Raw genomic sequence first — 17,220 nt, 5'->3', positions numbered from 1 at the left:
GGTGTATTTTACAATAAATTCCACACTGGCGTCAGTGTGCATTTATTGTGCTGAGAAGTTTGATACCAAACTTCCCAGATTTCAGTGTAGCCATTATGGAACTGTGGAGTTTGTAATTGACAGACTACCAGACCATATACTCTTTATGGCTACCCTGCACTTACAATGTCTAAGGTTTTGCTTAGACACTGTAGGGGCATAGTGCTCATGCACTTATGCCCTCACCTGTGGTATAGTGCACCCTGCCTTAGGGCTGTAAGGCCTGCTAGAGAGGGGACTTGCCTATGCCATAAGCAGTGAGAGGTGAGCATGGCACCCTGAGGGTAGTGCCATGTCGACTTAGTCATTTTCTCCACACCAGCACAGACAACCTGTGAGGCAGTGTGCATGTGCTGAGTGAGGGGTCCCCAGGGTGGCATAATACATGCTGCAGCCCTTACAGACCTTCCCTGGCCACATGGCCCTTGGTACCAGGGGTACCATTACAAGGGACTTATCTGTGTGCCAGGGCTGTGCCAATTGTGGGAACAAAGTTACAGTTTAGGGAAAGAACACTGGTGCTGGGGCCTGGCTAGCAGGGTCCCAGCACACTTTCAATCATAACTGTCGTAAACAAAAGGCAAAACGTTAGGGGGTAACCATGCCAAGGAAGGCATTTCCTTACACTAGCTAAAGTTGAACCTTTGCTGGTTCAAGATGAGAGTTTTGGTAGTTGATTGTGAACCCTAATGTGTGTAGGGTTTCTATTGTATATTGAGTGTGTTGTTGACATTGTATAATATTGCTTGATTTTATTAGCCAACCATCTAGATAAGGAAAGACATGTATGTGTTGTCTTCTTAGGTAAGCTGCTACTATCGCTAGACATTTTGTGAAAACTCTTGGAGCTGTTGTTATGCCGAATGGTAGAACTTTGAATTGGTAGTGGTTTCCCACTATCACAAACCTTAGGTATTTTCGATGAGCGTGATGTATGGGGATATGAAACTATGCATCTTTGAGATCTAGTGCAGTCATGTAATCTTGTTTTTGTAGTAGTGGAATGAAGTCTTGCAGAGTTACCATGTGAAAGTGTTCTGACAGGATATATACATTTAGTGGTCTGAGATCTAGAATGGGTCTGAGAGTGCCATCCTTTTTGGGAATGAGGAAGTATAGTGAGGATACGCCTGTTCCGAGTTGAGATTTTGCAACTAATTCTATTGCTTCTTTTAGAAGTAGCGATTGTACTTTGTGTTGTAACAGAATGCTGTGTTCTGGGGACAACCTGTGGAAACAAGGAGGAATGTTTGGAGGAGTAGAAATCAGCTCTTTTCAATAACCATTGCGGATAATGGAAAGTACCCATTGGTCTGTAGAGATATTTTGCCAATAGGAGTGGAAGTGCTGCAGTCTGCCCACCACAGGAGATGTGTGAGGTTGTGGTATACTGAGGAAGTCACTGTTTTGATGGAGTGGTTTCACTCTATGAGGCTTGGAAGTTTCCTCTGGCTCTGAAGTGTTGGCCTCTATAAGAGCCTCTAAATGCTCCTCTTTGGTATTGCTGTTGGCCTTGTTTAGGTTGGGAGGTGGAAGCATCTGTAGAATGGGGCTTGAAACCGCCTCTAAATTGTTGTTTACGAAAGGAGCTTCTATAAGGTGTTGTGTATAGAGTTCCCATAGCCTTTGCAGTGTCTGAATCTTTCCTGAGTTTTTCAATTTTTGTGTCAACCTCAGGACCAAATAGGTGTTTTTTGTCAAATGGCATATTTAGCACTGCTTGTTGTATTTCTGGTTTGAAACCAGAAGATCTTAACCATGCATGGCTACGTATGGTTATGGCAGTATATACGCTCCTAGCTGCTGTATTTGCAGCATCAAGAGTAGACCTTAATTGGTTGTTGCTTATTGCCTGACCTGCTTCAACAACTTGTTGAGCCCTTTTTTGACGTTCCTTTGGCAGGTGTTGTAACAATTCCTGCATTTCGTCCCAGTGTGCCCTATCATCTCTTGCTAGTAAGGCTTGTGAATTGGCAACGCACCATTGGTTAGCTGCCTGTGTAGTTACCCATTTAGCAGCAGCATCAAACTTCCTACTTTCTTTGTAGCGGTAGGGGCATCCCGTGAAGATTGGCTATTGGCCTATTTTCTAGCAGCGCTGACAACAGCAGAGTCTGGCGTTACCTGTTGCGTGATGTAAGCTGGGTCTGTTGGTGCAGGCTTGTATTTTTTGTCAATACGTGGTGTTAAAATTCTAGCCTTAACAGGTTCTTTAAATATTTTGTCTGCATACCTGAGCATGCCAGGCAACATTGCCAGGCACTGGTATTGTGAATGTGTGTAGTATAATGTATTGAAAAGGAAATCCTCTTCTAAAGGCTCACTATGCATCAGTACCCCATGGTACGGAGCTGCTCTTGAAATGACCTGTACTATCCTCTGGTGGCGAAGCTTTGGAAGGATAGAGGTCTGGGTCATTTAGTGGTATGGGATATGGATCATACAAATCCCAGGGATCAACTGTATCAACATGCAAATAAGTATGGGAGTGTGTTGGTGAAGGCAATGGTGGTGGGCTAACGGGTAGTGGTGAGAAAGAAAATTGTGACGAATGTGGTGGAGAAATTTGTAAAGGTAATTGTTTCTCCTTCCTTTTAAAGATTTTTGCTGGTGGTGGAGCAGTATAAAGATGTTCTTGAAACACCAACTTTCTTTTGGTTTGTGGAGGAGGTGAAGCAATGATCCTCCTAGTCTCTTTTTGACTATGTATCCCTGACTGTTTGGCGTCCATGATTTCAAGTATAGGCTGAATGTCTGAATCTTCAGAAATATATTCTTATGTTTTAGGCGATTTAGAGGAATGTTCATCTAATGTCTTTGAGCTCTGCTTTAATCGGCTCGAAAGTCCTTGTTCCTCTGTGTAAGAATATTTTTTCGTCTCCGAAGTTGACAACTTTTTCGGTCCCGAAAATACAGCCTGTGGTTTCGGCTACAAAGCTGCATGTCGAACTTTCAACACCGAAGAGCTTGGACGTAATGGATTTGCTCGACTCCGGCATCAAAACGGGTAGGGCCTTTTTCAGCACCAAACCCGAAGGTCGGTCGCCGACAATTTTCTTTTGAGTGGAACCATGGCTCTCAGGCAGTGGTGCACCTAAGGCCTTGACTGGTCTTTTGTTAGTGGGCATAGGGGCAGTTGTACTCACATGCTGAGCCGCAGTGATCGGTTGGCTATCTTCATCCGGGTCTGCTTCAGAGTCGGTGTCCTGAATGGAAACTGCCGTCTGGGCCTGTTCTTCTTCTACGGTGTCGATGTATTCTGTATTTTTCAACACCATCTCAAGTCTTCTGGCTCTCCGACCATGCAGTGTCTTTTTCGACCGGAACGACCGTCAGGCTCCACAGTCTTCCTCTCGATGCCCTGGAGAGAGACAGAGATTACATACCACATGTTGATCTGTATACGGAAATTTGGTGTGGCATCGAGGACAGAATCGGAATGGAGTCCGATCCATCATACTTCGGCGTGATAGGCCTGAACAGGCCCGAGTTGGGGGCGCGCGCCCAAAATGGCGTTTTCTAGTTTTCGACTGTACTAACGGCTCGAATATAGATGGAAACTCGATCGAAACAATACCAACAGTGAGACAGAGGTATTATAAAGTTTCCGAATCGAAAATCTCGGATCAAGCGGAAAGACGTCCGAACCCAACAGCGGAAAGAAAAAAGTCTAACAAAGGAGTCGATGCCCATGCGCACTATTACTGAGAGGAGGATTCACTTGATGCCGTGACTCTAAAAAAGACTTCTTAGAAGAAAAACAACTTGTAACACTTTGGGCCAAACACTAGATGGAGGAATCTATGCATAGCATGTGTATCTGCAGCTACACATGCCATCAAACATATGTATCAGGAAGCAGGGAACTCTGAGCAGTTTTGTTCAAGTGGAGAACAGCTCTTTTATATTGACCCTACCCCACCACCAAAACTCTGAATCTGCTTACCTCCAATGTCTATTTCGCTAGCTTAGTCTTTAAGCACAGGATTAGCATAGTGCCATCCACGCCGACATAGAGAGTGACAAAGCCTTTTGTCATTTTTTCAAAAAAGTCTTTAAGTATAGGATTATTAAGTGCCACCCAAACCGAGCTGAAAAATGACAAAAGTCTTTTACAAATCCAGGCACAGTATTACAGCTTTGGATTGGTAAAATGCCATCCAAGCCAACCTGGAATTAATAAAAGAGAACCCTGACATGTTTTGCTCTAGTTAGAGCTCATCACAGAGGTGTAGCTTTTTCCAGGCACCAGGGAGTGCCCAGTATAAGTCAAAACAATATTCTTTCAGGTTTAGAGCACTGCATAAATTATGTAAAAATGGAAGCAGGGGACTCTAGTAGTTTCCAAGCTTAGGTGGAGAGCAGCACCTTTATACGGAGAACCCTGCAACACCACAAACTCTCTGAATCTACTCACCTCAAATATCTATTTCTCTAGAAGAGTTTTTAAGCACAGGATTAGCATAGTGCCATCCACACTAAGCTAGAAAGAGACAATGCCTTTTGTCGTTTTTACAACTAAGTCTTTAAGCATAGCATTAGCAAGTGTCTTCCACGCCGAGCTGAAAAATGCTCTTGAAAAAGGCACTTGCTAATCCTGCATTGCGTTAGTAGTTCTGAGTGCAGTATTACAAGAGTAATGACATTAAAAGAATAGTAATCAACCCCCAAGTGTTTGTTTGAGAAGTCATAAATGAAAACAAAAATCAAGCTTCTTACCTCATTTCCTCCACATTGTACAATGACTTGTGACATATAAATAGGATTTCCCATGCTTTTTATGTCTTCCCCTTCCCACCCCTGAATGGGCTCTGAAAGTATTTGCAACTCCAGTTGTTTCTTCTTTCGTAGGTCCTGACATTGAGTCTGAAAAATTAAAGGAGAATTTGAAAATATTTCTGTATAACAATAAGAATATTTATCAAGAAAAACATAATTACACATAACAGAAAATATCCTATGCCTTTATCCCATTTCTTTGACATACATTTTTATGTATAAATCAAAATGCATATATATATATATTGTAGGAAGTTGGCTCTGTATATACTATCTCAAAGTGAGAGATAGTGTGCACAGAGTTCAAGGGTTCCTCTTAGAGGCTGATAGTGGGAAAATTAGATAATACTAATGCTCTATATTGTGATAGTGTGGTCAAGCAGTAGGCTTATCAGAGGGTAGTGTTAAGCATTTGTTGTACACACACAGGCAATAAAATGAGGAACACACACTCAAAGACTTAACTCCAGGCTAATAATTTTTATATAGAAAAATATATTTTCTTAAGTTATTTTAGAACCACAAGATTCACGATTTGAGGTAACTACATAAAATGCAAGGTACCTCACACAGGTAAGTATAGAACTTTGATTTAAAAAAGTAGTACACACAGTTTAGGTTAAAATGTCAATTAGCTATTTTAAAAGTGGACACAGTGCAAAAATAAACAGTTCCGGGGGAAGTAAGTTTGGTTAAGTTTTTCAGGAAAGTGAAGCACTTACACAGTCAGTCTCCTGGGCATAGGTAGCCCACCGTTGGGGGTTCAAGGCAATCCCAAAGCCACCGCACCAACAACACAGGGCCAGTCAGGTGCAGATGTCAAAGGAGGGCTTAAAACACATAGGCGCCTATGAAGCACAGGGGAACTCCGGTCCTAGTCTGCTTACAGGTAAGTACCTGTTTCCTCGGGGAGCAAACCAGGGGGGTTTTGTAGCTAACTGGGGGGACACACACACAAGCCCACAAAACACACCCTAAGTGGCACAGGGGCGGCCGGGTGCAGTAGGCAAAGTAGGCATTGGGTTTGCTATTGAAAGCAAAGGAGGGACCCGGGGGTCACTTAGGCGATGCAGGCAGGGCACAGGGGGGCTTCTTGGGCCAGCCACCGACTAGGTTAGGAAGAGGGCCGCCTGCTGGTCACTCCTGCACTGGAAGGTGGTTCCTCTCGGTCCTGGGGGCTGCGGGTGCAGTGCTTAGTCCAGGTGTCAGTTTCCTTGTTACCAGGCAGTCGCTTTCAGGAGTAGCCTCTGGATCCTCTCTGCAGGCGTCGCTGTGGAGGTTCGAGGGGGTCGACTCAGGGTGCCCACGTCGTCGTAGTTGCCTGGGAGTCCTCTCTGCAGTGTTAGTTCTCCTGAACTCGAGCTGGGGGCGTCGGGTGCAGAGTGTGAAGTCACACGCTTCCAGCGGGAAGAGAGAGTTCTTTGGATGTTTCTTTAAAGTTGTTGCAGTTTTTGAACAGTGCCGCTGTTCTCTGGAGTTTCTTGGTCCTTCGGGTTCAGGGCCATCCTCTGAGTCCTCAGAGGTCGCTGATCCCTGTCAGATGTGTCGCTTTTCAGGGTCTTTGAGTCTGGAGACAGGCCGATAGGGCTGGGGCCAAGTCAGTTGTCATCTTCGTCGTCTCTGCAGGTCAGGTCAGCAGTCCTTCTTCTTTCTTCAATCTGATTTCCTGGGATCAGGGTCGCCCCTAAATACTAAATTTAGGGATTTGTTTAGTTCTGGGGGGCAGTCGCCAATGGCTACTGTCCTTGAGGGTGGCTACACCCTCCTTGTGCCTCTTCCCTGAGGGGAGGGGGGCACATCCCTATTCCTATTGGGGGAATCCTCCAAACTCAAGATGGAGGATTTCTAAAGGCAGCGGTCACCTCAACTCAGGGCACCTTAGGAGCTGTCCTGACTGGTGGGTGACTCCTCCTTGTTTTCCTAATTATCTCCTCCAGCCTTGCCCCCAAAAATGGGGGCAGTGGCCGGAGGAGCGGGCATCTCCACTAGCTGGGATGCCCTGGGGTGCTGTAACAAAAGGCATGAGCCTTTGAGGCTCACCGCTATGTGGTACAGTTCCTGCAGGGGGAGGTGAGAAGCACCTCCACCCAGTACAGGCTTTGTTCCTGGCCACAGAGTGACAAAGGCACTCACCCCATGTGGCCAGAAAATCGTCTGGTTGTGGCAGGCTAGCAGAAACTGGTCAGCCTAGCACTAGGAGTCGGACTGGTATTCAAGGGGCATCTCTAAGATGCCCTCTGGGTGTATTTTACAATAAATTCCACACTGGCATCAGTGTGCATTTATTGTGCTGAGAAGTTTGATACTAAACTTCCCAGATTTCAGTGTAGCCACTATGGAACTGTGGAGTTCGTAATTGACAGACTCTCAGACCATATACTCTTTATGGCTACCCTGCACTTACAATGGCTAAGGTTTTGCTTAGACACTGTGGGGGCATAGTGATCATGCACTTATGTCCTCACCTGTGGTATAGTGCACCCTTCCTTAGGGCTGTAAGGCCTGCTAGAGGGGGGACTTGGCTATGCCATAGGCAGTGAGAGGTGGGCATGGCAACCTGAGGGTAGGGCCATGTCGACCTAGTCATTTTCTCCCCACCAGCACAGACAAGCTGTGAGGCAGTGTGCATGTGCTGAGTGAGGGGTCCCCAGGGTGGCATAAAACATGCTGCAGCCCTTAGATACCTTCCCTGGCCACAGGGCCCTTGGTACCAGGGGTACCATTTACAAGGGACTTATTTGTGTGCCAGGGCTGTGCCAATTGTGGGAACAAAGGTACAGTTTATGGAAAGAACACTGGTGCTGCGTCCTGGTTAGCAGGGTCCCAGCACACTTTCAATCATAACTGGCATCAACAAAAGGCAAAAAGTTAGGGGGTAACCATGCCAATGAAGGCATTCCCTTACATATATGTATAGACCTGTGTTTCAATTTTTTTTTATCTATTTGTATATTTTGGTGCATCTGTTTGGCATTCTATGTGGTGCTTTTAGAGTTACACTTGTTTAAATTTTTGAACCCATATATTGGTACACAAAAATAAAAAAAGACAAAGGCAATGATATAAAATATTGCTAATTCAGTGAAACTGTTTTCTGAAGAATAAATAGTTATCTGTTAAATTGAAAACATACTGTAAGAACACGCCTCTTAGTGCATCATCACTCCCATTTTTTGGGCTAATGCTGCTGTGTTTATTTTTTACACTGTGCACTAGGACTCTACTAAGCAGTTCCCAGTGCATGTGCCCGGACTCCTAAAACATTTTGAAAGTGGCTATAATCCTTATTGGTATACTTAATTTACCTATAAGTCCCTAGTACATGCTACAAAGTGTACCAAAGGCCAGTAAGTTAAATGTCACTAGAGGACTGCACCACCCATTGTGCCATCCACTACAGTGGCAGTGCAAACATGTCTGCAGGACTACCACTGTAGTCTGTCTATGCAGTATTAAAACTGCCAAAGTAACCCCTTTTGAAGGGTCTAAACCCTCCTCTTGAATATTAATAAGCCATCCCTAAATAGGTCTTAGTTCTCATAAGGCATGGTGTATGATAAACATTTATTGTCAAACATATCCTTACAGTGAAAAGGCCCTAAAAGCTATTGAACATGTAGCAGGGTTAGCTGTCCCATAGGAAAGCACTGAGATACAATATTACTGTTTATACAGGTAACAGCTACACAATTAATTATTGGACTTTTTGAAATATTTATTGCATGCCCAATTCAATGGTCAAGTCAAATCTGTAACAAATAGTTTGGAAAAGATACATTTAGAGAGTTACCTCACCTAAAGCCTCTTAAAGCCCATTTATCTGAGCCTCAACTGTCACCCAGGAGCTGAATAACCCCCTTGATGAGGTGTGATACTTGCTTCCAGAACTGACAGATAGAGCGAGACAAAGGCCTTGGGTGTGGGGAGGTGTTCTGTTCCTCTGGCAGGATGTCTATATGGGCTGTGACCAGGACCCTGGTTAATTTCAAAGAGGCCTGCTCTGTCACAGGCAAATGTTAGGTGATATAGGGCCTGATTTAGATCTTGGTGGGGGGGGATATTCCGTCACAAATGTCACGGCTATCCTGTCTGCCGTCTAACAATCCCATTATATCCTATAGGGATTGTAATATGGCGGCAGGATATCCATCACATTTGTGACTGAGTGTCCACTCCGTCAAGATTTAAATCGGGCCCATAGTCAGGCAAGCAACAATCCCAGTGGATAGATAGAAGAACATCAACTGCCCTGTTTAGAGCTAAGTAAGCCCCGCTGTGTGGTAGTGAGCCAAAAACAGTAAACAAGAGAGTTGGAAGGAGTGAGCAGGCAGTGGAGCAGATCCATGGAAGAGCTGTAGTTGATCGAAAAAGAGAAAAAGTGCGACAATGGTGACTCTAAACTCTGGCGACAAGTGAGCATAGTGCAGGTGGCTTTGGATCACCTGGCCAGAAGATGGTTCATGTGCCTGGACTGCAAAGAGCCTTGCAAAACAAACTGAGCCTTCAGTGGTCCAGTGCTTGACTCAGAACAGTGGAAGAAGGTGATATATATATTCAGGCATGGCGGGGTTCGCTGCATGCGGGGGATTGGGTACTGAGTCTGGCCGCAGGCCAGGCTCGCGCCCAACCCCCTGCTGCACTCGGTCAAATGTCGCATGCAGTGTGGGGTGGGGTTGGCTGCATGCAGGGGGTTGCTGCAGCAGAGGGTTACGCAGAGGGTTGAGCACAGGGCCAGGCCGGAGCCCAACCCGCGCTTTGTTAAAAAAAAGTAGGCACTCTCTTAAAAAAACAGTTACAGGCCATGTGCGGTGGGGTTGGCTGCGCGCAGGGGGTTGGCTGCACATCGAGGGTTGGGTGCAGAGCCTGCGCCCAATCCCCCCACTGCAATAAAAAACAATAGAAATTCACTGAAAGAAACAAAGGTTACAGGGACGTTATATTTAGGTTCAGAATTTACACACACAAAACTATAGAAATTTGGATGTTATAGCTATACTTATCACAAGAAACTATAACTTGTGCTCTAAGGTAAATATAACTCACGCCCTCACCATGCACTGCTAATTACCCCAGATATTATATCATTAATGACATCATTGATAATATCACAGTAACATTTCCAGTAAAATTATTCAGGAGAAAAATGTGCATGGCGGGGAAGTGAGTTATAGTTACTTGAGATAACCATAACTGTTACTTCTGAATTTCTATGGTTTTGTGTGAGTGAAATATGAACCTAACTAAAACATCCCTGTCACCTTTGTTTTTTTTAAGTGACTAGATTAGATAGATAGATAGATAGATAGATAGATAGATAGATAGATAGATAGATAGATAGATAGATAGATAGATAGATAGATAGATAGTGCACTCACTAGGGTTGGGAGCATACAGGAAAATGAGTTTAATGGCGAGTGTGATGAAGCTTATGCTTCAGTGAGCGTATGCCCTACATGAAAATCTGAGCCGCATTAGATCTTTCTAAAGAATGAAGATCAGCCTGGCAGAGAACAAAACAATTAAATCAGACACAAGTCATGGCCTGGCGCCTCAATAGGAAGAGTAATATTGAATCTTTTAGAGATACAAACATATTGAAGGACCAACAGCATGACCTAAGGAGTCAAATGGGCCGTTTCTAAAAATGTGGGCCAAAATGAGGGTTTTTAGAGTGGAAAAGGGTCTATTTTAGATTTGCCACTGGGGACAGTTGGCATCACTATCCCTAAATCAAACTGGGACCAAACCTGGTGGCAGAGAACAATGAATGTGCTCGCTTACAGTTGGGGATAGCTTGTCGGCGGTTCTTCTGTAATGGAATAAAACACTATGGACAGTCAGACGGCCAAGCAATCACCACAGGGGGAGCGGGGTCCTAATAATATACAGGAAACCAAACTGAGTTATGGTAAGGGTGAGGGAGTCCACCGTTCTGTCTCCTCTTGTTGCTCTCAGGCACAATAGTAAGAGGATTTCAAATGGCATTATTTTAGTCAGTTTGTATTAAACTGCTAGTATGATGAAATTTGAAAACAAAGGAAAACAGATTTTCATTGGGATTCATGTTGATATTTAGAAAAAGTAAGCAGCACTATTTATATTTTGTTTTCGTTCCTGTAAAACAATTAGAAGAACAATAAAGATATTTGGTCACACACATCTAACAGCCAACCCTCTAATGTGAAAGCTCCAGAGATGAAAGAGCACATTTCCTCTGACAGCAAACAGGTCTATAAAAGAGGGTCTTACGTTACTGGCTCAAGGTGGCAAAAACTACCAGCAATAAATCAGCATTGACAGCAATACCCTACTCAGTTGAGCTTAGGCGAAGTTGTCTATTACCCAGAAGTTGAATACAGATAATAAGTGCATGTTCTCCACTAGCAAAAAAGACCTGGGTACGAATACATCAAGAGGTCTGGCGTGTGCGCCCCCGACTATCCAAATATGCTGTGCGACTGTATTTTCCACTTTACCATCACAAATGCACACTAATCTGGATGAGATCACCAACTCGGAAGAAAAGGTTTCCTGGCGTGGCATCCAATTAAAACCTAATGCAGCATTTTCCTTTTCTATTTTGAAGTTACTAATGCCACCAAATAATTGTTCCATGTAATAGTGCAATACTGATGAAATGGGTTACATCCCAAATGGGATCTATTAATATTGACCCACATGGTCAATACAAGCTCTTGAAGTTATTCATCATCTTGACTGTGTTCCCTCACAAAGTGTGCCTCAACATGGTCAATCACATTAGCATTCTAGCTCAGCTTTAAGTACTTCCCTGCTACAAATGGAAGTTTTGTGGGCCTGTGAAAAACAACCGGGCTTGCCTTCTTGATGATAATCATGGATATGAACAACTTAGTAATTACAAAAATAGAGTTTTTCCTGTCTAGTGCTGTCACCTACTACTGAGTCAAGGACCTCATCTCTGTAACCCATGTTACACCTAGGCTTTTTTCACCCAGTGGTCTCCAGCACCTACTTACTTCTCTGTGACTTATGTTTGGCTTGTGGCCGATAGTACGACTCACAGAATTCGTACTTCAGTCAGTCAAAATGTATTTATTCAGCAGGGTGCCATAAAAGTACAGCTACATTGTACATAAGAATTAGGATAGCTTAAATGCAATACAAATAATCTGAGATAAAGTAGCAGGACATGTTCGCATAGCAAAAATACAAATCTAGTCACGATTACTTGTGTCAATGCTTCCATAATAAAACCTAAAAACAATAACAAAACCGGGGTAATATATAAAACCATCATAAATAAACAGCAAATGCAAAAACTTACATATAAAAAACGTCACAAAGTCAGATCTAAAAGTATTTACTGTCCGATCTTGAATTAATATACGGCTACATCCACCAATTCGTATAGTTTCCTAATGGCGATGGTAGCTTTAATGAAATTTAAAACTGAAAAACACACTTGTAATGATGACAGTTTTTGAACACTAACCAATGCTTCCTTATAAGAAATAGTCTGTAATTTGAGTAAAAGGGGCAAAATAGAAGCATGCCTAGGAGCAGAATAAAGTGAACAAAATAGGAAGAAATGACATGTGCTTTGCTTAAAAAAAGTATGGCGGGGCAGTTCGGTAGCACTTTTTGCCAGGTGCATTGCTTCGGAAAGGCCACTCTAAAATGTATCAGATTTAATCTAAATAAAACAAGAAGGGAATATGATGAAGAGCTCGAAAACCAGGTTAAATAAGGTTCCATTAAGATCGTAGTTGAGATCTGGACATAGGGGTCAAAAGTTTTTAGGTTCAAGGTCCCCTGTAATCTAAGCTTCGAGCTATACTCTACATATCGGTTTTTAACCAGTTCCTTTGCATTAACGGGTAAGAACTCTGGGTGAGTAAACAAATCCTCCAGGCCTAAATTCCAGAAGGAAGTTTGCAGGAATGTTAGCCACGGAATTCTGTTAGAATTAGACAATTCAATACAATTAGTCAAACAATTTTGTACCAGGCTAGCCACAGGATTTAGCATGGATTGCAACCACAGCAGAAGGGGGGTGACATCAATCAGATCCTCAATATGTAGTAATCCCAGCTCCTCATGGCAGATAATATTTGCTTCATTTTTAGGTGACAGCAGTAGTCTGTGTAGAAATTTATTCTCAACACGTTGTAGAGAATCTGCTTTGGAGTGGCCCCACAAACCCGCCCCATAAGTGGCTGCTGATATACATTTTTAATTATAAAGCGTTACAATCTGGTGGACTGTCTATGGCCTAATTTACGTGAAAAGCAAAAAATCGTTTCCAAGTTCCTCACCATTTGTTGGGTCTTAGGAGCGAGAAGGAAATTCCATCACATAGAAGAACTTTATATGCAAACCTAAGTAGCAAAAGTCTTTCACTTTATTTATAACGTTGCCGCCCATGGTAAAACGTTCAGAGCTTGTGTTTCGGGGTCTGCAGGTCATAACATACGTTTTCGTAAAATTAACTTTCAAATCTAGATCCTGCATAAAGGTTTAAAAGAGATCCATCAGACCTTGAAGACCATTGGCTGTACGGGCAATTAAAACTGGGTCATCAGCATACAAAAGTACCAGGAGTTGTCTTGATCCCATCCTGGGGAAATCCTTACCATTTTTAACTAAAAATCCATAAAGTCCATTAATATATAATAAGAATAAAAACGGTGCTGAGACACAGTCCTGTCTAACTCCTCGCGTGGATGGAAAGGGGGAAGACCTCTTGCCATGCAGGCCATACTGAACTGAAACTTTAAGATCAGTATGTAAACGTTTAATTAGCTCCAGCAGGTTCCAGTCAACCCTCAATGATTCCATGATTTGCCAGAGCTTCCCTCTATTCACCAGGTCAAAGGCACTTGATAGATCAATAAAAGCCAAATGCATAGATTCTCTCCTAGCAGTAACATATTTGCTAAGGATGAGGTGCAGGTTTAGCGCTTGGTCAACAGTACCCAGGCCAGGTCTGAAGCCGTATTAAATTGGGGAAAAGATATTTGCCTCCCCCACCCAATACTCCAGCCGAGTCAAAATCACGCTCCCCATTATCTTAGCAGTAGAATCTATGGGAGAGACTGGCCTATAACAAGTTGGATCTGGTCTAGAACCCTTTTTAAAAATGGGGACAATTATGGCTGATTTCCTTGAGGAGGGAATATTACTTTTCACTACACATCTTAATACATTTGTGACTAATGGGCCCCAAAGATCCGGCATAGATTTAAAAAGATCGACAGGGACCCCATCTGGACCAGGTGCTTTCCCAGGTCTCAGTCGATTAATGGCTGAGATTACCTCATGTAGCTCAAATGATAAGTCAGTTATGTTCAGGTCATATTCTACAGTGCTCAAATTACAACTATCTTCCCTATCAGATTGGAAATCATTTCCGGGCTGGAAGACGCTCGTGAAGTGCTTCACCCAGAGTGCTTCAGATATCAGACAGTCATCCTTTTTATTATCGTGATCCATAGAATATGGATGATTAACCACCCTCCAAAAGTGTGCAGCTGCTTAAAGGTCCTCCCAATTCGTACTTATTTGTTTAGAATCTCTATGAAATACCTGAAGGACTGACCTCTTTTTTATTCAACACTTGAGAGCTTGTACCTGTCCTGATGACCCATGCCCCAGCAGAGAAGAGGTCTGAATAGGACCCAAACAGGATAACAAGAAAGTGTAATTTTGTGTAGAAAGTGTGACAGCTGTGATTGTGACACATTTCTATAGGCAATGTTATTAGCATAAGGCCAGCAAGCAATGGTCCCCTTACCTTAATGCATCCTGTAGATGATATGGCAAAGGGGAACAGTGTACAACATAGCGGGGGCCACAATATGGGCAGGATGATAATATCTAGAGTGAAAGATTATTAGGAAAAGAAGTTACTGTCTGACAGTCTAGACTTAATCACCTCAGTCCGCTGTGTGTCCACCGTCTGAGATGGCTGATTTTCTGTGATGCCTTGGTTTAGCTCTGATCCAGCTTGCCAGAGTCCTAAGAGCACCATTGACAAAGCACCACGTTATTGCTCAATGTGACTCACACAGTCTGCCAGGAGGTTGCACAGATCTGTGTCTATTTTAAAACATGGTATAGATGGGGTCGAATTACACTGATAAGAAGATGAAAAAGAGAACTTAGCACACAACATGGTTTTCTTGGAGTACAGAAACTGGAGCCAGTTATGTAAAATCTTCCCCACAGCCACACTGACTGCAGTATTTATGGACACACTTTATCATTCCTGATTATGAGGTCTTGCACATCCATGGAAGGTGCCGCAACAGCATTACCTGGTGGTGGTGAATTGAAATTGCTGTTATTTTTTCAGATCTAGTCTGATGTCTGGGGAAGATATGTGATGAGGAAAAAAAAAAAAACACAAAGGAGTTTCACCTAACGGGACTCGCTTGCTGCGACTCGCTGTTTGGAGGCATTGCGTCTCGTTTAATATACTGAGATCATTTAGTCGAAAACTACTGGTCCGATTTAAGTCTGTTAGACTTGGTAGCCTTGGCGTGGTCTCCCCTGTCTTTTTTGCCTCTGGTTCCCATGTTTTGACTGTGTGCTGCACTCTGTTCTTGGTACTATAGGTACTTTACCACTGCTGACCAGTGCTAAAGTTCAAGTGCTCCCTGGTAAAGGTTATGTGTAATTGGTTTTTCCATGATTGGCATATTTGATATAATAGTAAGTCTCTAGTAAAGTAGAGGTGCCCAGGGCCTGTAAATCAAATGCTACTAGTGGGCCTACAGCACTGGTTGTGCCACCCACATGAGAAGCCCTGTAAACATGGCTCAGACATGCCACTGCAGTGGCTATGTGCACAGTTTTAAACCGCCAATTCCAACTGGCAAGTGTACCCACTTGCTAGGCCTAAACCTTCCCTTTTTATACATGTAAGGCACCCCTAAAGTAGGCCCTAGGTAGCCCCAGGGGCCGGGTGCAGTGTATGTTAAAGGTGGGACATGTACTGATGTGTTTTACATGTCCTAACAGTGAAATACTGTCAAATTCGGTTTTGACTGTTGCTAAGCCTATCTCTCTCAGAGGTTAACATGGGGGCTGCCTCTAAATAACTTTTAAGTGCAATTTCCCTTTGGGAGCAGATAAAACTATAGAGTTCGGGGTCTCTGAACTCACAATGTAAAAATACATCTTGTGGTAAAGTTTTTTAAATTGTCAGTTTGAAAATGCCACTTTTAGAAAGTGGGCGTTTTCTTGCTTAAACCACTTTGTGACTCTGCCTGTTTGTGGATTCCCTGTCTGGGTCAGACTGACAGTTGGGATGTTTGTGAATCCCCTCTAGACAGTGAGACAAAGGGTGCTGGGGTGTAGCGTGCATATCCTGAGGGGCCATCTCAGCTAGAGTGGAGGGAGGAGTGGTCACTTACACCTGAATGGGTTGTGCCTGCCCTCACATAATACAGTCTCCAACCCCCTGGTGTGTGTCTGGGCCAGCCCTGGGAAAGGCAGGATCCTGTGAACAACACAGACTTTCCTTTGAATTTTGCCTACTTCAAAGGCAGAAAGGGGTATAAGTAGTGGACCCAAAACCACAGATTTTTAGATTACTTCTAGATTCAAGAGGAACCTCTGCCAAGGAGAAGAGCTGAAGAGCTGGAAGAGGAGTACTACCCCTTTGCCTTTGACTGTGTGTTGCTGGGATGGCCTGAAGTTGCTGCTTCTGCCTGAAGAAGGACAAACACTGGACTTTGTTATGCATTCCTGCTTGTGCCGAATCTCCAAAAGCTTGGATTGAGCTTGCCTCCTGTTTTGAAGTCTCAGGGCCATCAAAGACTTCCTCTGCCAGCACTTGGACTCTCTGCTGAGACTCCTGCCCTGCCAAGTGATGCCCATTCCAGTCCCTGGGCCCTTGAAAGGTAAAGTTAGCAGAACAAGGACTGAAATCCACGCACACGCCACCGTGCGGGGAACATTTTGACACACCACCTGCAACGCAGTTGAAAAATGACACGCCACCCGCTTTGCAGCAAAAATCGACAGTCCACCTGCATTGCGGCTGGGAGATCGACGCATCGCAGCTGGAGAAACGACTCAACACCCACTTGCGGCTGCTGATAATGATGCAAACGCCACATATAGCGTTTTTCAATCACCGTGCGGCCAGATTTCACATGCATGATCGCTGGACGTCAAAAGTCAATGCAAGCCTCGAGGTGCCTGTCTGGAAATCGACACATGGCTCTCTTGTGGGAGCGAAAAATGACACAGCTCCTACCCGACTGGAGAAGAACAGGACCCATGCTGCGAGTGAGAAATCAATGAATTGCTAACTTTTTCGACGCATGCTCGCCCGTGAGACTTTATTTCGGATGCAAATCAGGTACTTTGTGTAAAATCAACTTTTTCATTGTTTTCGATGGAGTAAGACTT

The 17,220-nt window shown here is 43.8% G+C and overlaps 1 protein-coding gene across 1 annotated transcript in view; it reads right to left on the bottom strand.

Moving 5' to 3' along the window:
* ARHGEF6 (Rac/Cdc42 guanine nucleotide exchange factor 6) overlaps positions 1-17,220 on the bottom strand; it is a 793,672-nt gene that overhangs the window by 414,592 nt on the left and 361,860 nt on the right. Inside the window, exon 12 of the mRNA XM_069212447.1 lies at positions 4,759-4,905. Coding sequence (XP_069068548.1) covers positions 4,759-4,905 — 147 coding nt within the window. The remainder of the gene's footprint in view (positions 1-4,758; positions 4,906-17,220) is intronic.

The sequence above is a fragment of the Pleurodeles waltl genome, chromosome 2_1 (assembly GCF_031143425.1).
Source record: "Pleurodeles waltl isolate 20211129_DDA chromosome 2_1, aPleWal1.hap1.20221129, whole genome shotgun sequence".
Lineage (NCBI taxonomy): Eukaryota > Metazoa > Chordata > Amphibia > Caudata > Salamandridae > Pleurodeles > Pleurodeles waltl.
The sequence above is the reverse complement of the archived record's forward strand: the minus strand, read 5'-3'. Positions and strand labels throughout refer to the sequence as shown.